Source organism: Papio anubis, chromosome 11, assembly GCF_008728515.1.
Source record: "Papio anubis isolate 15944 chromosome 11, Panubis1.0, whole genome shotgun sequence".
NCBI lineage: Eukaryota > Metazoa > Chordata > Mammalia > Primates > Cercopithecidae > Papio > Papio anubis.
This window is the reverse complement of record NC_044986.1, coordinates 91,083,406-91,104,125: the sequence shown is the minus strand read 5'-3', so window position 1 is coordinate 91,104,125 and position 20,720 is coordinate 91,083,406. Positions and strand designations below refer to the sequence as shown.

At 41.2% G+C, this 20,720-nt stretch overlaps 1 protein-coding gene across 9 annotated transcripts in view; it reads left to right on the top strand.

Annotated features, from left to right (window-relative positions):
• Nucleotides 1-20,720, top strand: part of CCNY (cyclin Y) — a 310,137-nt gene that overhangs the window by 265,327 nt on the left and 24,090 nt on the right. For all 9 annotated transcript variants that reach the window (XM_017962728.3, XM_009214281.4, XM_017962727.3 and 6 more), the window contains 3 exons: nt 418-453; nt 4,439-4,496; nt 4,589-4,708. In XM_017962728.3, the coding sequence (XP_017818217.1) occupies nt 418-453; nt 4,439-4,496; nt 4,589-4,708 (214 nt within the window). The remainder of the gene's footprint in view (nt 1-417; nt 454-4,438; nt 4,497-4,588; nt 4,709-20,720) is intronic.

Here is a 20,720-nt window from a genome sequence, read left to right as displayed (position 1 = left end):
CTGGTAGTTATAAAGAAACCATGAATTTTCTAAACTAGTAGGTTATGAGTTGGAGATTTCTAAAGCTGTTTTCTTTATACCACCAATGTTTTACATAGTGCTTTTTTTTTTTTTTTTTAAATACAAGTGAGGAAAGCTGAAAATTTCTGAATAGAAAGAGCAGTTTGCTTCTAACTATCACTTGAAGTTCTTTTGTTTCTAGAAGAGATGTAATATTATTCCTGGGAATGAGTGCCAGATTGATTTACTCAAAAGAGGACATTTTCCTGATCAGTATTGTGAATAAAATGAGACTGTTCAGAAAGATTGTTAGGCTTTGACTTCTGTTTAAATATTTATGTTCAGACTGTGGCCAGGTAATGTGTAAGGTCTTGAATACGCTCATGAACACTGAACCTCTGCATTTTATTTTCACAGTGTCGCTCTTGCAATATATTATCACATCAAAAACAGGTATGTGGATGGTCGTGTGCTAAAAACATCATACATTATCTTCTGTTACGTTGTTCCTGTTTTTTTCATATTTTAGTTGCCTAAACCTTTGAATTATACATTCTTAACTCATATTTTCATAGAATTTCTAAAGGTAGTATAATTTACTAAAACTTCCCAGGTAAGTGCTGAACTGCTTTCGAATCAGAGGAAACCAAATGAGTGTGGTTGAAACCAGCAAAACAGACAAAGCTTCTCAACGATGTTTGGCTTCCTTTTTCTTCTTTATTTTCTGTAAAATTTATTTAAACATTCTGTCTTTTGTAAAATGTCATTTTAAAAGTTCACTGGGTGCAACTTGAACATGAAAAAATGTTTAATTTATAGTTTGAATTCACTAGAGGCAATTTTGGTGTAAATTTAGCAGGCATAAACTATTTTAATATAGAAGCCCTCTCTGATGTAAGTGTATCTGGCAATAGTTGGTTAATTTTAAAAGTCAGTTAAAACAGGGAGTGAAAAAAAAAATCTACCTTATACATTTTATTTCAGCATAAAACATGTAAGAATACATTTGTTTGCCAATTTTTTAAAAATGCAGCTTCAAAACATTTGCTTCAAGCACAGGACATTGATTGGAGAACCAAAATTTATTTCTTTCATAAGCCACAGCTATAATTAATTCATCCTTTCCAAGTTTTTTTTTTTTTTTTTTTGTCAGTAGTGAGAAAGCTTGAGGACATTTGCATAACAGATGAGTATAAAATCTTTCCAGTTTTGACCACACCTAATCTACAGCAAATTTATTTTTAGCAATTTCCTTTTATCGGATGTTTCCAAAGCATCCTCCTTAGTTTTCATGAGGACATAGCCACTCTCATGGTAGTCATATTTCATGCATAATGTGACAATCATGTATGTTACATGAGTCTGCTGGGTGCAGCTGGTGTGAACTAGTTAGGGAACAAGCAGAGCCACCACATGCTAAGTGCAGAGCTCAGCCGGTGGGAGCCCCACACCTTGTATCTGTTTACAAAGTGTGGTTAGTCAGTGCAAGGGAGGTTGGATGACAGCTTCTAATGAACAGTATTGGAGAAAACACGAATATCCAGAAGGAGACACCTAGAAAGGAATTCTCTGTGATCATCTGTTTCCATACTGTAATTGTGATTCATGGTTCTTTATGGTGCTTGAGAATTTTGGATTTAAGAACTTACAGAACAGTACAACTTCAGAACCCTAAATCTTGAATTAGAGTAATGTTATCAATGAAAGTGTAGATTTTGTTGCCTATTTCTATACTAGTTCAAACTTTTTAAATCTGTAAAGCTTAAGAAACAGTGGAATTCCATTGATGAAGCTCAGTTGTACTTTCAAGACAATTTTGCATTAGAATCTCTATTTCTTAGTACTTAGACTATGATGGATCCTGAAGTGAATGTAGCCAGAGCTGATAATAGTAAGAGTTGGCTTTGTGAAGCACCTACTCTGACTCCTCTGGTTAGTTCTTTACATGCTTTAATAACAACTCCTTAAGGTGATGCTGGTATCTTCATTTTACAGATAAAGAAATTAGAGGCACGGAGAGATTAATTTGACTAAGATGATACAACTAGTAAATTGGGGAACTGGGAAATGAATGCAATCTAGCACTCAGACCACTAATCATATTGCTCTCCTAGATTAATGGTGATAAATTGCACCAAAAGTGAGTGAGTGGAAGTAGAGAAAGTCTAACTGAAAAATTGAGCATTGTAAATAAGCATGATTAATGTACAGATTGCCACCTGCACGTCTCTAGATATGAGGAGGCATGCCCATGTGCACGCCTGCCCCTCGCTGTCATGCTAGGCTGGCCTTTGGTGCTGGTGATAGACCTGTTAACTTGATAAAGGTGGTGTGGTGCTGTTCAGCTGGGACACACAGCTTTTAGTGCAAATAAGGAAACAGTCTGCTTCTCAGAGGATTCTCCAGAATTCCCTTTCCTGTGTCTTCTTACCTTGAGCTCTTAATTCTCATTTATATTTTTAGACTCTGTTCTCATTTTAAAAATTACTTCAGGCGAATGTTTCTCTAGAGTACTGGATGCTTTCAGGGGCCCTTGTTCTTCAGCAAAATTGAATGGGTCTCAACTGCTGAGGAATGGGGTCCTGGGCCAGGCTCTGTCTCTTGTGTAGCATCTTGAGTGCCTCATAGAGATTCAAGATTTGGTTTATTTGAAAACTCAGTAAATAAGATGAGGGAATCCACTGATTCTTTGTAGCCAGGGTTGGTGTCAGAGTGTAGCCACATGCACCCAGAAGCTGCTTTTTGCTCACAGACTCCCTGCTGGGTTGAACCTTTCTTTCGTTTGGATTGATCTGTGTCTCTGCTGCCTGTGTTCATACAGGCAAATGTAAATGAGCACAGGTGTGAATGCCCAGAGCTTTAAAAATAATTGCTGTGACCGAGCGCGGTGGCTTGTGGCTGTAATGCCAGCACTTTGGGAGGCCAAGGCAGGCGGAGCACAAGGTCTGGAGATCGAGACCATCCTGGCCAACATGGTGAAACTCCGTCTCTACTAAAAGTACAAAAATTGGCTGGGCGTGGTGGCATGCACTCATAATCCCAGCTACAGGGGATATTGAGGCAGCCTCTACAAGGAGGCTGAGGTAGGAGAATCGCTTGAACCTGGGAGGTGGAGATTGCAGTGAGCTGAGATTGCGCCACTGCACTCCAGCCTGGTGACAGAGCGAGACTCTGTCTCAAAAAATAGTAATAATAATTGCTGTTGTGCAAATGTAGGAATGAAAATTGAGCTGTTTTGTTAAGCTCTTTCTCTTTTATTTTTACACAGATGTTAAATTTCTAAAGCAGATATTGTAATGTTTGCAATGATGAGTGTATGTTAGGGACAGGTCTGTAGCCTTCTGAAGTTCTGAAGCCTGACACTGAAGCACAGACTATGGAAATTACATGCAGTTAGCCAAAAGTTGTCGTTTCCAAGTTTGTTGTTTACAGAAAATTTTTTAGGCAAAACTTAAATTTCATATAACAGATGAAAGCAGAGCTGTCACTGGTGCGGTACAGAGGGTCCCCACAAAGCCCAGCGGCCCATGGCACTGTGTTCACAGTGAAAGCTACCTCTTTAAGTGGTTCTGTGCATGTACCAGCCTGTTAATAGCCAACTATTCACTTACAGGTTATTGACTAAAGACTTTTTATCTGTCACTTCTTGTTTTTCAGTGTAAAATTGTGAAACTTAATGAAGTAATGATGTTGCATGTTGTGAATAATAAGACTGATCTCTAGGATACATTGAGTATTCATTCTTACCCTGGCACTTCTTTCCTATCACCCACAATATGGTAATGGCTTAAGCAGATCCATCAACCTTTGCTTGGAAATAAGATGTCAAATTTAAGTCATTTGCCTAGATTTGGTTCATTTGAAAACTCAGAGCATTAAAATTAAATTTTTACTTAATTTAGCTAAGTGTGGTTTATAACGTTTATTTCTTTGGGCTATTTTAATCAAAAGTGATTAAGTATTGCACCCAAGAAAAATCATTATTCATGAATAACCATTTAGCACTGACTTGTGTTTCCTGAAATAGTCGAATTGACTGGGTACAGTGGCTCACACCTGTAATCCCAGAACTTTGGGAGGCCAAAGCAGGTAGGTCTCTTGAGGTCAGGAGTTCGAGACCAGCCTGGCCAACATGGTGAAACCTTGTGTCTACTAAAAATACAAAAAAAAAAAATTAGCCGGGCATGGTGGCAGGCACCTGTAATCCTAGCTACTTGGAAAGCTGAGGCAGGAGAATCGCTTGAACCCAGGAGGTGGAGGTTGCAGTGAGCTGAGGTGGCACTGCTGCACTCCAGCCTGGACCACAGAGTGAGACTCCATATCAAAAAAAAAAAAAAAAAAAAAAAAAAAAAGTCGTTGAATTAAAATGTATTTTTGTTTTATTTGAATGACATTCTTGCAGAAAGTAAGTTTCATTTTCTATTATTTTCCCTACCAGGGACCCAGATGGAAGGATGCTCTTAGATATTTTTGATGAAAACCTTCACCCTCTTTCGGTAATCTCCTCCTCCTTGTGTTTCATGAGATGATTTAATTCTTTTTTGCTCTGATCGGGAGAGCAGTCATCTGAAAATATTTTCTTCCCCAGAAATCCGAAGTGCCACCAGATTATGACAAACACAACCCAGAGCAGAAGCAGATTTACCGGTTCGTTCGGACACTGTTCAGTGCTGCTCAGCTGACGGCCGAATGTGCCATCGTCACCCTGGTGAGTGCCCTCAGGATGGCCACACCCATCCCCAGCCGGAGTGGTTCAGGGCCCATTCCTGTCACTCAGAGGAGTGGGGTTTGAGCGGGGAATCCTCACCAGGTTACCCTGTGGACACTGTGGCATAAGCTTCAGTGTTGTCATTCTCCTGGGAGAATAGAGGATAGATATCCCAGAAGAGGGTGTGAAGATTGTTCCATAGCGCCCACCTAAAGTCTTTTGTGAAATCACGTTCAAATCCAATAAATGCTGAAATTAAAAATGCAGGTAAGTAAAACAGTAGGACTAAGGGAGTGATCAAATGGCCAAGGTACTCCCTATAAACGTCTAGGTTTCCTGGTGTTGATTCCCTACAAAAATTGTAATAATATTAGTAAGATATGATGAATACATTCATTTTACATGAACACTTGTCTAGGAAGGGGTGTGTATATTCTTAGCTTCTGTTCTGTGACTTTTGAGTAAATATGTCTGCAGGATATTCAGAGACAGTATGGAGGTAATGTGTATTTTAAGACTCAAGAAAAAGTAAAAATTTATTTTTATGGCTGGGCTCCATGGCTCACATCAGTAATTTCAGCACTTTGGGAGGCCAGGGCGGGAGGATCGCTTGAGCCCAGGAGTTTGAGATGAGTCTGGACAACATAGTGAAACCCCGACTCTACAAAACTTAAAAGTCCGCTGGGCATGGTGGCACGTGCCTGTGGTCCCAGCTACTTGGGAGGCTGAGGTGAAAGAATCACTTAAGCCCAGGAGGTCAGGCTGCAGTGAGCCGTGATCATGCCACTGCGCTCCAGCCTGAGGGGTAGAGTGAGACCCTGTCTCAAAAGAAAAAGTATTCTTGGATTCTTAAAATGTTATGCACTATTTAGGTCAAATCTCACTTGGGAAATAGATTTAACAATGGAACCCTTTTTGTCACTGACCTTTTACATTGTGTGTAACTTAGATGAGAAATTAGCTTTACCTGTGCATGAGCTATCCTGGAGATCAGAATACCATTTCCTGTAGTTTCTGAGAAGAGACAATTGTCTCGTAGAAGCTTTACAGGCGACTGAAGGACTCTTTGTGTCTCCACCACATGAAGAACTGTGTGCTCTGAGGCTAACTGAACAGAAACACTGTTGGCTTGTTTGCTCATTCATTCATCTGTTCATCCATTTGTTCATTCCTTCTCATTGAACTCGCAGCCTGAAGGATAATAGAAAAATCAAATAATCATTAGATGATTAGGAATGATTGCAGGTTCCTATGTCATAATTGAGAAGTGTACGTATTGCCCAGCTTTGTTCCTCAAAGGGATTTCAAGTTCTAACCAAAACACACAACAGGGCCACAGGGTTGAGATTTTTATGTAGGGAAATTGAGTGATGGGAAAAGAAGAGTAAGAAAAGCTCAGATGAAACCATAGATGAAATTAGTACTGGACTACATGCCATGAGAAAGGATTTATTTTGAAGTTGCTGTAGATGGAACGGGGTGGGGATTTTTTCTACCTTTAATTCCTGAGAAAAATATGGCCTGGCTGTGAATGATAGTGCCCTCCTGGTCGGAGTTATTATTTAGCTTGAAGGATGTTCATGTCCTGTGGAGGACAGGGCCAGCATTTAAACCCCGCAGCTCACCCAGTGTCTGCCTTGAGAGAACATCTAACAGGCATCCCTCGCTGCCCTCTGCATCACTCACCAAAGATGACGCGGCTGATGAGTTCATTTCTTTGGAGTAGTGTAGGACTGGCACTTTTCTTGTGAATAATTATAACTATTGAAATCTTCATTTGTCCTATGAAATAGACTGGTGTTGGCCAGGATGCCAGTTTGCATGGGGGTCTTGTTGGTTGCAGCTGGAGAGGAGCAGCCTTGGAGGCCTTCGTGGTGGGTGCAGCCCTGCAGCCTATCCCCTGGTCACTGCTGTCTGCCGAGGCTCAGCCCAGCTGCATGCTTATGGGCAGAGGGCATAGAGATGTGTGCCTTGAGCAAGACTCTTGTAGAATTGTTCTTCCCTCCTCGTGTTCCCTAGAGTTAGAAATAGTCTTTCAGGACAAGTCTGGCCTAGAGTTGACAGAGATGCATTCATTAACCTCTTATTTTCACTGGGCATGTGTTTGGCATCTTGGCATGCTGCTCAGGAGGCGATGGGGGAGGAAGAGCAGTTAGTCCTGGCCCTGCTTCCCACACGGAGTAGGACTGCAGCCTGCTGTGGACAGAGAGCCTGCAGGCCCTTCAGACACCCAGACCTACTTCACCCAAAGCAAATATTTCACAACAATAACTTAGGATCACTAAGTGTATTTTTTAGCCTTGTAGAATATGCTGAAAGCTCTCCTATGGATACTGCCACATGAGGAAATTCGAAAGGGAGTGAGGTAATTGATTTGCACCTTGCTGAGTTATGTAGAGGCCTTTGTGGTGTTCCTGCAGCAGCTGGGGGAAGCCAGAGCTGTGGTGAGGTAGGCAGAAAGGCCTTGGCATCCAGCTGCCCCTCCACGAGGCCCTGCCCTTCCCTTAGGAGTCACCCAAGCTGGCTGATCCTGAGAACCATGCATAGCACCCACTTTAGTCCCAGGTGGTACCTTGACAACATGAAAAGCTCACTGCCTGTCTGAACTGGGATCTTCTGTTGGAAGGATGAGAAAGCCAGAGGCCAAGGCAGAAGGACATATTGGAAGGTCCAGGCAGGTCCCACATATCCCTTGTCCTGTAGGTCTGGAAGGACATCAGTCTGTAGAATGAGGCCCACTGCAGATTTCTCTTCCTTCTGGCTGCTTCTCTCACCTTTGCGCGCTGCTGTGACTCTGGGGTCTTAATGTGCAGGTCGGCTTTCTTGCTTCCGATGGGATGTGACGGGACAGTATGAATAGCTTTTCCCACCCTAGCTTCATCACCTCTCCGTTTAAGGCCACACACCCTCTAAATCAGTCTCCTCTTTCAATTTTGGAGGCCCCAGTTCCTTTGGGGTCAGATGTTCATCTGTAGAAAAATCAGTCATGACCCAGAGCTGAAGGAGCTTGGTCTTGCTCTTTTTTCTCACTTTGCCCTCTACTCTGTTCAGAACCTATAGTGGTTCCCATCTTCCTCAGAGGAAAACACAAAGCCCTTACGTGACTGACGGGGCTCAGCAAGATTAAGCCTCCCTTTCATCTCTGTCCAGCTGCCTCCACTCTCCTCAGTGTCATGCTGCAGCCACTTTGTTCCCTGAAAGTACCAGACACACACCTGCCTCGGGACTTCTGCACCCAACCCCCTTGGCACCCAGCCCCCTCTGACCCAGGCATGCTTGAGATGCATCTTGCCCTCCTCCTCCTCATCTTTGCTCAAAGGGCACATCAGGAAGCTGTTGCCTGGCTACCATATCTGAAGTTGCAGCCTCCCTCCTGCACCGCACTCGCTGCTTGTCACTTCCTGCTTTTTCTCCACGTGCTTATCACCTGTCAGCATGCTTTAGGTTGAAGTCATTAATTTTATTGTTTTGTCAGTAAGCCCCATGAGTAAGAAATGTTTTGTCTTTTTGTCCATTTGGTTCACTACAATATGACCAACATCTGGAACGCAGCCCAGCTTATAATAAATGCTCAGTAAGTATCTGTTGAACATGTAGTGAGCACAGTAATAACTGCCTACTGGCTGAAGTACATGGTAATGATGTGCCTGAAACATAAGGAGCATTTAATACCTATTCATTATCTTCCCGTGCCCCAGTAGCTTTAGAACATTTGACACATATTCTGTCATTTCATTGCTTAAGCTTTTTGTTTTTTGTTTTTTTTTTTTTGAGATGGAGTCTCACTTTGTTGGTCAGGCTGGAGTACAGTAGCGCAATCTCAGCTCACCGCACCCTCCACCTCCTGGGTTCAAACGATTCTCCTGCCTCAGCCTTCTGAGTAGCTGGGATTGCAGGCTTGCGCCAGCATGCCCTGCTAAGTTTTTTGGATTTTTAGTAGAGATGGGGGTTTCACCATGTTGGCCAGACTGGTCACTCCTGACCTCAAGTGATCTGCCCATCTCAGCCTCCCAAAATTTTGGGATTATAGGCATGTGCCACCACACCCCGCCCTGCTTAAGCTTTCTGAAGGGACAGAGGCAAACTCCTCAGTTTCAGGCACATCATTCAGCTGAACCTTGATTGAGCATTCCATGTGAGGTTAGTTCTGTCTGCAGAACCACAGCAATGGGAGAGGGAGAAAGAGGAAGTTGGTGATTGATGGGGGGATTCAGGCATAAGGGAAGGGGGACCTAGAAGAGACAGAGGTGGCAAAGTGACAGCTGACCAGACAAGAGGGGATGCGGTCCCTTTCTTTATTCCCTATTTTTTAATAGCTTTATTGAGACATATTTTATATACCATTACAATTCAGCCGTTTAAAGTGAGCATTTCAGTGGGTTTTAATACATTGTACAACCATCACTCCAACATAATTTCAGAATATTCCCTTCACCCCATAGAGAAACCCCTTACCCTTTGGCATTCACTTCGCATTCTTAGCCTCCACCCAGGCCCAGGAAACCACTAATCAAATTTCTGTCTCATTTGCCTATTCTGAACATTTCATATAAATAGTATCTCATATGATAGTTCATGACTGGCTTCTTTTACTTAGCATATGTTTTCGGGATTCATCCACATTGTAGCATGTATAGTATGTCCTTTTTTATTGCAAATAATATTCCATTGAATAGAGAGATATATATATATGACATATATATGACATATATGACTATATGAGACATATATATGACTATATATGAGACATATATATGCCACAGCCCCAATCCCTGTTGGAGTGAACAAAGGAGGACGAACGCAAGAATAAGACAAAGACAAAAGAATGTATTTGGAAGAAGGGGTCAGGGGCCTCCTTGCTTTTAGTGAACAAGGACCCTGAGTTTCTATAGCCCTTTATTGAGTATAGTATTTGTAGTACAATATTTATAGTATTTATTGAGTAAAGGAGATAGGGAGAAGGGGGTGTTTGTCAGTCAGCTGCTTGACTTAGTGCAGGCCTGCACAGCTGCATTCTCTGAACAGTAGTCTCCAGACGTTCCAGTAGATTACCTCAGGGAGCATGGCGCCAGGGAGTTACTGCCTTCAGCAAACCTTCTGGTGGCAGGCACAGTTGTGAGTTTGCCCACATCCTGCATTCATGGTGAACAGTTTGCTATTTGATCATATAGCCTCCAGTGGAATGCTGAGTTGGTCACAACGCACAGGCTTTCGGCACTCTCTCTATATGTATATGTATATGTATATGTATATGTATATGTATATGTATATGTATATGAGAGAGTGAGTGTTGGCCCTCCTTGTATAAGGGTTTTGCACCTAAAGGTTCAACCAACTGCAAATTGAAAATGTGGTTAGGCCTGTGATGGTTGTATCTGTGCTGAACATGTACAGACTTTTTCTTCTTGTCATTATTCCCTAAACAAAACAGTATAACAATGATTTACCTAGCATTTACATTTTATTAGGTATTATAAGTCATGTAGAGATATATGAGATGATATGCACAGGTTATACGAAAATGACTATGCCATTTTATTTCAGGGACTTGAGCATCCTCAGATTTTAATATCCGCAGGGGGCTCTGGAACCAACCTTCCACAGATGCTGAGGGTGGCTGTACTTCATTTTGTTTAGTCATTCATCAGTTGGTAGACATTTAATTTGTTTCTACTTTCTGGCTATTATGAATACTGCTGCTGTGAACCTAAGTTTGTGGTAAGATTTGTATAAGTTTGTGATGTAGTTTGGCTGTGTTGCCACCCAAATCTCATCTTGAATTGTATGTCCCATAACTCCCATTATTGTGGGAGGGACCTGGTGGGAGATAACTGAAACATGGCAGCAGTTTCCACTATACTGTTCTCGTGGTAATGAATAAGTCTTCGAGATCTGATGGGTTTATCAGGGGTTTCTGTTTTTGCCGCCTTCTTATTTTCTCTTGCTGGCACTATGTGAGAAGTGCCTTTCACCCTCCGCCATGATTCTGAGGCCTCCCCAGCTGTGTGGAATTAAGTCCAATTAAACCTCTTTTTTTTCCAGTCTCGGGTATGTCTTTATCATCAGTGTGAAAATGGACTGATACAGTAAATTGGTACCAGTAGAGTGGGGCGCTGCTGAAGATACCCAAAAATATGTACGTGACTTTAGAACTGGGTAACAGGCAGAGATTGGAACAGTTTGAAAGGCTCAGAAGAACACAGGAAAATGTGGGAAAATTTGGAAGTTCCTAGAGACTTGTTGAATGGCTTTGCCCAAAGTAGTGATAGCGATATGGAAAATAAGGTTCAGGCTAAGGTGGCCTCAGATGGAGATGAGGAACTGGGGAACTGGAGCAAAGGTGACTCTTGTTATGTTTTATCAAAGAAACTGGTGGCATTTTGCCCCTGCAATAGAGATTTGTGGAACTTTGAACTTGAGAGAGATGATTTAGGGTATCTGGTGGAAGAAATTTCTAAGCAGCAAAGCATTCAAGAGGTGACTTGGGTGCTGTTAAAGGCATGCAGTTTTATAAGGGAAGCAGAGCATAAAAGTTCACAAAATTTGCAGCCTGACAGTCTGATAGAGAAGAAACACCCATTATCTGAGGAGAAATTCATGCGGACTGCAGAAATTTGCTGGAGAGAATGTAATCCCCAAGACAATGAGGAAAATGTCTCCAGGGCATGTTAGAGGTCTTTAGGGCAACCCCTTCCATCACAGGCCTGGAGGTCTTGGAGAAAATGGTTTCATAGACTAGGCCCAGGGTTCCTGTGCTGTGTGCAGTCTAGGCACTTGCTGCCCTGTGTCCCAGCCACTCCAGTCATAACTAAAAGGGGCCAAGGCACAGCTCAGGCTGTTGCTTCAGAGGGTGGAAGCCCAAGCCTTGGCAGCTTCTGTGTGGCATTGAGCCTGTGGGTGTCCAGAAGTCAAGAATTGAGGTTTGCCTAGATGTCAGATGTATGGAAATGCCTGGATGCCCAGGCAAACTTCAGGGGCAGAGCCTTCGTGGAGAACCTCTGCTAGGACTATGTGGAAGGGAAATATCGGGTCAGAGCCCTCACACAGAGTCCCTGCTGGGGCACTGCCTAGTGGAGCTATGAGAAGAGCTACCCCAGAATGGTAGATCCACCAGCAGCTTGTACTGTGAACCTGGAAAAGTTGCAGACACTCAACACCAGCCTGTGAAAGCAGCCAGGATGGGAGTTATTCCTTGCAAAACCACAGGGGTGGAGCTGCCCAAGACCATGGGAACCCACCTTTTGGATCAGCGTGACCTGGAGTCAAAGGAGATCATTTTAGAGCTTTAAAATTTGACTGCCCTGCTGGATTTCGGGCTTGCTTGGGCCCTGTAACTTCTTTGTTTTGGCCAATTTCTCCCCTTTGGAATGGCTGTATTTACCCATTACCTGTACCTCCATTGTATCTAGGAAGTAACTAGCTTGCTTTTGATTTTTCAGGCTCATAGGTGGAAGGGACTTGCCTTGTCTCAGATGAGACTTTGGACTGTGGATTTTTGAGTTAATGCTGAAATGAGGGACTGTTAGGAAGGCATGATTGGTTTTGAAATGTGAGGACGTGAGATTTGGGAGGGGTAAGGGGTGGAATGATATAGTTTGGCTGTGTCCCCACCAAGATCTCGTCTTGAATTGTGTCTCCCATAATTCCCGTTGTTGTGGGAGAGACCTGGTGAGAGATAATTGAATCATGGCACCGGTTTCCTCCATACTGTTCTCGTGGTAGTGAATAAGCCTTATGAGATCTGATGGTTTGATAAGGGGAAGCCCCTTTCGCTTGGCTGTCATTCTCTCTTTGCCTGCTGCCATCCGTGTAAGACGTGACTTGCTCCTCCTTGCCTTCCGCCATGATTGTGAGGCTTCCCCGGCCATGTGGAACCATAAGTTCAATTAAACCTTCTTTCTTTTGTAGATTGCCCAGTCTCAGGTATGTCTTTATCAGCAGCATGAAAATGAACTGATACAGTTTATATGTGGGCATATGTCTTCATTTCTCCTGGTATATATCTAGAAGTAGAATTGCTGGGTCATATGGTAACTCTGGTGTGAGGAACAGCAGACTGACTGTTTTTCAAAGTGACTGCACAGTTTCAGATTTCCTTTGGCAACATAATGAGATTTTCAGTTTCTCCACATCACATCCTTGTCAATGCTTGTTAGTGTCTGTCTTTTTCATGTTAGCCATTCTAGTGGGTTTGAAGGGTTAGCTCATTGTTTTTATTTGCATTTCCCTGAGGATTAATGACGGTTGAGCATCTTTGCATGTGTTTATTGACCACTTGTATGTTTTCTTTGGAGAAGTATCTGTTTACATTCTTTGCCCATTTAAAAATGGGTTTGTCTTTTGGTTGTTGAGTTGCAGGAGTTCTTTATATGTTCTGGATACAAGTCCTTTGTCAGGTATATGATTCACACACATTTTCTCATCTGTTTTGTCATTTCTTTTTTGTGATGGTATATTTTGGAACTTAGGTTTTTATTTTCATGAAGCCCAATGTATTTCTTTTGTCACTTGTGCTTATCTTAAGAATCATTGCATAACCCATGATCATGATGATTTACCCCTATATCTTCCTTTAGGAGTTTTATAAATTTAGCTCTTATATTTAGGTCCATCATTCATTTTGAGCTAATTTTTGTGAGTTGGGGTCCACATTCATTCTTGTGCATTTGGGTATCCAGTTGTCCTAGTGCCTTTATCCTTTTCCCCCTGAACTGTCTTGTCACCCTTGTCACAAATCACTTGACCATAAACATGAAAGTTTATTTCTGGGTTTTCAGTTTTGTTCCATTGATCTTTATGTATATCCTTATATCAGTACTACACTGTCTTGATTACCATAGATTTGAAGTTGAAATCAGAAAGTATGAGTTTCCAGCTTTGTTTTTCTCTCTCAATGTTGTTTTGGCCATGCCATCTGTGATCCTTGCATTTCCCAATGAACATTAGAATTAGCTTGTCGATTTCTGTCAGCACCCACCACCCCAAAATTTTGGGATTTTAGTAGGAATTGCATTGATACATTGTAGATCAGTTTGGGAAGTATTGTGGTCTTAGCAGTATTAAGCATTCAAGTATCTTCTAACATGGAATATCTTTCTATTTATTTAGATTTTCTTTCATTTTGTCAACATTTTTCTATAGTTCTCAGTATACAAATCTTATATTTCTTTTGTTAAATTTATTCCTGGGGCTGGGCGCGGTGGCTCACACCTGTAATCCCAGCAGTTTGGGAGGCCAAGGAGGGCGGGTCACGAGGTCAAGAGATCGAGACCATCCTGGCCAACATGGTGAAACCCCATCTCTACTAAAAACACAAAAATTAGCTGGGTGTGGTGACACGCACCTGTAGTCCCGGCTGCTCAGGAGGCTGAGGCAGGAGAATCGCTTGAACCCAGGAGGCGGAAGTTGCAGTGGCAGAGATTTCAGTGAGCTGAGATTGTGTCACTGCACTCCAGCCTGGTGACAGAGTGAGACTCTGTCTCAAAAAAAAAAAAAATCATAGGTATTTAACTCTTTTTCATGCTGTTATAAACTGAATTGTATTCTTAATTTCATTTTTGGTGGTTTATTGCTAGACTATAGACATACAATTTATTTTTGTAGATTGATCTTGTACGCTGCCACGTTGCTGAATTCATTTATTCTAATAATTTTTTTAGTAGATTCTTTAGAATGTTACATGGGAAGATCACCTGCAAATAGAGATCATTTTACTTCTTCCTTTTCATTATGGAATGCCTTTTATTTCGTTTTCTTGCCTAGTTGCCACAGTTAGTACCTCTAGTACAGTGTTGAATAGAAGTATCATGAGTGCACATCCTTGTCTTGTCATTGATATTAGGTATGAAGCTTTCCATTCTTCTCCATTAAATGTGCTGTGTGCTGTGAGTTTTTTGTAGATGTCCTTTATCAGATTGAGGAAGTTTTCTTATATTCCTAATTTGTGTAGCGTTTTTATTTTGAAAGGGTATTAGATTCTGTTAAATGCTTTTTCTGCATCTATCGTGATTGATTGTGTAGTTTTTATCTTTTGTTCTATTAATATGTTAACCCTGCATTCCTGGGATAATTCCCCGTTAGTCACAGTATATAATTCTTTTTATATGTTGCTGAACTCAGTTTGCTAGTCTTTTGTTGATAATTACATCCATATTTGTAAGGAATTTGGTCTATGGTTTTCTTGTGATAGCTTTGGTTTTGGTATCAGGGTAATACTAGCCTCGTAGAACGAATTGAGAAATATTCCTTCTTTTTTTTTTTTTGAAGAGTTTGTCAAGGGTTGGTATTCTTATTTGAATGTTTGGTAGAATTTACCCCTGAAGCCATGTTGGTCAGGGTTTTTCTCTTTTGGAAGTTTCTACATTACTAATCAGTCTCCTTGCTTATTTCTTATAGGTCTATTCAGGTTATCTCTTCTTGAGTCAATTGCAGTAGTTTGTTTTTCTAGGAATTTGTCCATTTCATCAGCATTACCCAATTTGTTGTCATGCAGTTGTTCCACAGTATTCTTTTGTAATTCTTTTTATTTCTGTAAAGTCTATAATGTCCTCTGTTTTGCTTCTGATTTTACTCATTTGAGCCATCTTTCTTTTTCTTGGTTGGTCTACCTTCAGGTTTTTCAATTTTGTTGTTTTTTCCAAGGAATCAACTTTCAGTTTTATTGATTTTCTCTCTTGTTTTAATATTTCTATTTCATTTCTTTCCACTTCAATCTCGATTACTTCCTTCTACTTTAGTTTCGGTTTGCTCTTCTTCTAGTTGCTTAATATGGAAAGTTAGGTTATTGATTTGAGTTTTTTTTTTTTAATACAGGCATCTACAGTTATGAATTTCTAAGCTTTAGTTGCATTGCAAAAGTTTTGCTGGGTTATACTTTCATTTCCATAGATATATTTTTTTAAATAAACTTTTGTTTTAGATTAGTTTTAGATTTACATAAAAATTGTGAAGAAAACAGAGTTCCTGTAAACCCCACATCCAGTTTGTTTTTAACATCTATATTATAAAATTGTATGATATAATATACACAATTTAGTATCTTAGTGTGATCTTTTTGTTACACTTAATGAACTGATACTGATATAGTATTATTCTATTATTTTTGAGATGGATCTCATTCTGTTGCCCTGTCTAGAGTGCATTGGCACCATTCATGGCTCTCTGCAGCCTCAAACTCCTGTGCTCAAGTGATCCTGTCCCTGCAGCCTCCTGAGTAGCTGGAACTACAGCCGTGCACCTTCATACTCGCGTAACTTTTAAAAATATTTTGTAGAGATTGGGCCTTGCTGCGTTGCCCAGGCCGGCTTTGAACTCCTGTCTTCAAGTGACTCTTCCTCTTCGGCCTCCCTGAGTGCTAGGATTACAGGTGTGAGCCACCATACCTGCCCATATATTATTATTATTAACTGAAGTTCATTTTTACTCCAGTTTACTTAGTTTTTACCCAGCATCCCTTTTCTTCTTTAGGATCCCATCCAGGACACCATACTGTATCTAGTTGTCGTGTCTCCCTAGTCTCCTCTTGGCTGTGACAGTTTCTCAGGCTTTCCTTGTTTTTGACAATCTTGACAGTTTTGAGGAGTGCTAGCTAGTTTTTTTTGTAGAATGTTCCTAACTTGGGATTTGTGTGATGTTTTTCTCATGATTAGACTGGGATTATATGTTTTTTTGGAGGAAGATAACAAAGGTAAAGCATCATTTTTATCACATCACATCAAAGGTACATAAGGTCAACATGACTTACGACTATTGATGATAACCTTGATCCCTGGCTGAGATTGTGTTCGTCAGGTTTCTGTGCTTTGTAGTCACTCTTTTTCTCCACTTTCTGTACTGTGTATCCTTGGAATGAGGTCACTCTGTACAACCCACACTTAAGCAGGCGGTTGTGCTCCACCTCCCTAGGTGATGCATTCTAAGAAGAGTGCTTGTTATATCAGCCTGTCAGGATGACTGATCATGCCAGGTGGGGTTGGGTCTCAGCCTGAGGAGTTCTTGGCAGGGCCCAGCCATTGCTGCACGGCAGTCCGATGCCTGCCATTCAACCCCTGAACTGCAGCCTCTAAATCCCTTCTCAGAATCTGGTGCTCTGATGGTGAAGTGACTGTGGAATCAGTTGAGTCTGACCCTGAAAGACTTCCTTTATGGGTCACTTTTAATAGATTCTGAGGAATTCAAAAGCTGTTATTCAGGTGGCATCTATTCAGTGATGAGTCCAGACATCTTATTCAGTTGTTCCTCCAATTGCTAGCAAATAATAAGTGGTGGTCAAGTCATTAGTTATCTAAACTTAGTGACAGGGAGTCTAAGAGTTGCCATGCTTATGCAAATTCAGTAAAGTTAAAGGCAAGTGCAATGCAAATTATGTTCATCTTAGTGCACACTACTGCCCAAGATTTCATAAACAGATACCTCAACTTGCTAGATCTACTCTTTTCCATCTGTTTCATTTTTTTAAAATTTCAGTAAAGAATGCTGTTCATAATCTGGTATATTTGTTTAAAAACCCACTAATTGGGTGCAGCCTGGCATTTGTAAAATACTGTGTGTGTTGGGAGTCCGTAAGACCACCCCAGGTTTGATCATTTACTGGCAGGACTCACAGGACCCAGCATATAGTTCTGCAGCTATGACTTATTACAATGTCCGGGTATAATGCAAAATCAGCAAAAAGGGGAGGGCCTGTGGGGCAAAGTCTGGAGGAAAAATAGTCCTCTCCCAGTGGAGTGATACAGGGCACACTTGATCCCCCAGCAGTGAGTTGTAACAATATGGTCATGTGCCACATAATGGTGTTTCAGTCAACGGTGGACCACATATATGACATTTGTCCAGAAGATTATAGTGGAGCTCAGAAATTCCTATCGCCTAGTGACATCATAACCAGGTGTTTGTGGTGATGCTGATGTAAGCAAACCTGTGCTGTCAGACATGTAAAAGTCTAGCATGTGCACAGTACATATAATACTTGATAATAAACGACTCTGTTACTGTTTTATGTGTTTACTATACTATACTTTTTATTGTTACTTTAGAGTGTACCCCTTCTACTTATTTTAAAACAAAGAAGTTAACAGTGAAACAGCCTCAGGCAGGTCCTTCAGGAGGTGTTCTGGAAGCAGGCAAGAGACCACTGCTTTGTGTGTATTACTGCCTCTGAAGACCTGGCAGTGGGGCAAGATGTGGAGGCAGAAAACAGCAATATTGATAATCCTCACTCTGTGTAGGTCTAGGCAGATGTGTGTTGATGTCTTAGTTTTTAACAAAAAAGTTTAGAAAGTGAAGAAAAAAAACTTAAATATAAAATAGCTTGTAGAATAAGGATATAAAGAGAGAAAATATTTTTGTACAACTGTATAGTGTGTGTTTTCAGCTAAGCATTATTACAAAGGAGTCCAAAGTTTAAAATTTTTTTAAAGTTGATAAAGTTACAGTAAGCTAGGGTTAATTTATTATTACAGAAAATCTTTTTCATAAATTTAATAGTGCCTAAATGTACAGCATTTATCAAATCCACAGTAGTGTAAAGTAATGCCCTAGGATTCACATTCACTCACCATTCGCTCACTCATCCAGAGCAACTTCCAGTCCTGCAAGCCCCATTTACCGTAAGTACCCTGTACAGGTGGACCACTTTTATCTTCAATACCATATTTTTACAGTACTTTTTCTTTGTTTAGATATATTTAGATACACAAATACTCACCCTTGTGTTCCACTTACCTACAGTATTCAGTATAGTCACATGCTGTACAGGTTTGCAGCCTTGGAGCAATAGGTCATACCACACAGCCTTGGTTTGTAGTAGGCCATAGCGCCTGCTTTTGTGTAAGTGCAGTCTATGGTATTCCTACAAGGATTGAATTGCCTAATGAAGCATTTTTCAGAATGTACCCATTGTTAAATGACGTATGACTATACTTCAAAGATGTTGTCCACCAGCAAAGCCCATTAGAGACTCAACACCTGAGGTTTGTGTGTGTTGATCACGCAGACATCCTCTGTTAAGCACATACCAAAATTCCAGAGTCCCAGAGGGAAAGCAGGCTCAGCATAAACCACCTTGTTTGTACACCTGTGTGCATAGCGAGCTGCTCTTACCTGTCCTGGGAATGCTGGGAGCCCTCCTGAAATGGACGCTCTCAAATGCCAGCTGAGGTCAGCCCCAGAAGCAGCCCCATAGCAGTCTCAGGCTTGCTATGTTCACTGTTTGTTGCACTCCGTGCTGTTTTGTTCTTTCTCTTCTGTTTATACATTTTAGGTAGATGATCAGGATCATTTCCTGGGCTGCAAATGCCTCCTTTTAGAGGAAAGAGAGGGTTGCTACTGATGGCAAATGCTAAGTAAGCATGTGTTCATGTGTGTGCATGCATGTACACTCAGTAACATTTGAAAATCACAGCATGACTAATCCTTGCCATGTAGAAATGAGGGGCTGGGGCCTTCCAGTGTTCAAAGAGAAGCTAGAAAACCGAACTTATTTTTGAACATTCCCTCTTGTTAGCTGAGATTTTAAAAAGAATCTCAAAGCCAAACGAAACCTGTCTGTGAGCTACTCCCGGACTGTGGATCGCCAGCTTTGCTTCAGGTGGCAGGGAGCCATCAAGATCTTTAGACAGATATTCTGTTAATTCCCTGGGGCTGCCAGAACAATGTACTGCACACTGGGTGGCTTCAGCCCCAGAACTTCATTGTCTCCCAGTCCTGGAGGCCGGAAGTCCAAAATCAAGGCACTGGCCAGGTTAGTTCCGAGGGCTGTGAGGGAAGGTTCTGCTCCAGGCGTCTCTCTGTGGTGTGTGAGTGCCCAGCCTCATGCTCACACTGCGTTCTGCTGTGTGTATGTCGTCTCCAAGTTTCCCCTTTATGTAAGGGCCCCAATCATATTGTATTAGGTCCTGCCCTAACGACCTCGTTTTAACTCTACTACCTCTGTAAAGGCCTTGTCTCCAAATAAGGCCCTATTCTGAGCCACTGGGGGTTAGGACTTCAACATATTGGAAGAGAGGACACAGTGTAACCCATATCCACAGGATACCAACAGAATCATGCGAGATTTTTATTAAGATCTCTCCAGGAATACCAGCAAGGAGGTTATTGCTGTAGGTTAGGGTAAAGATTATACTTTATGTTAATTTATTAACCTATATTCATAATATAAATGTATATTCCAGGCTATTGGAAAATATTCCAGCATCAGGTACAAAAAGAATCCAAATGTGAAACTGGCAGAAATTTTATAAACAGAAAATAATAATTTCTCCTTTAAAATAATTTTTTTGGCCACAAAAGTGGTAATTTATGGAGCATTGCTGAATACAGGGAGTTTAGGAAGCTACCCCCATTCCCCCCAAATAGTATGTTTATGAGACAGCACTCTGGAATTAGGGTATAATTGAGAATGGAATGAAGCTACCAATTCACGTCGCAGAGTCTTGACCCGTATGATTTCGACCTCAGCTGTATCATAACATGCTCTAATCATCCAAACCAAACAGCTGAAAGATGGCAGGATTAAAGTCCAGAAGGAAATTATATCTGGTACAGATTCAGAAAATTAACTGGCCTAGTATTATTCTTTAAAATCGGATTGGAATAATTTCAGCATCATTGGGATCTCATTTGCATATATCCTTGATTCCGTGAGTTTTGTTTGATCCCCTCCAAATGCCTCTGAATGGCTTTGTGATGTGCAGTCAGCTGATGCCTCTTTATAGCTCCGTAGTTGCTCATTAACCTGTAGTTTCAAGAGGGACTTCTCAGAATAGTCATTCTCATGAATTAAATCTGAAAACTTATTTGAGTAAGAGTGACCTCTTAGCAATGGTCGTGGGATATTGTTTAGGAAAATAAACTGTGCATTATTTTACTTGGCAGAGAGTTAAAATATCCAAGTGGGAGTTTACTAAAGAAGTTGCAGCTGACTCTTGACTATAGTTTTATTGGCAAGTTTTGCTAAATTAAGTATTTTTAAGTTAAGCTTACCGTGAATGCCTTATCTCCCAATATAGCAACT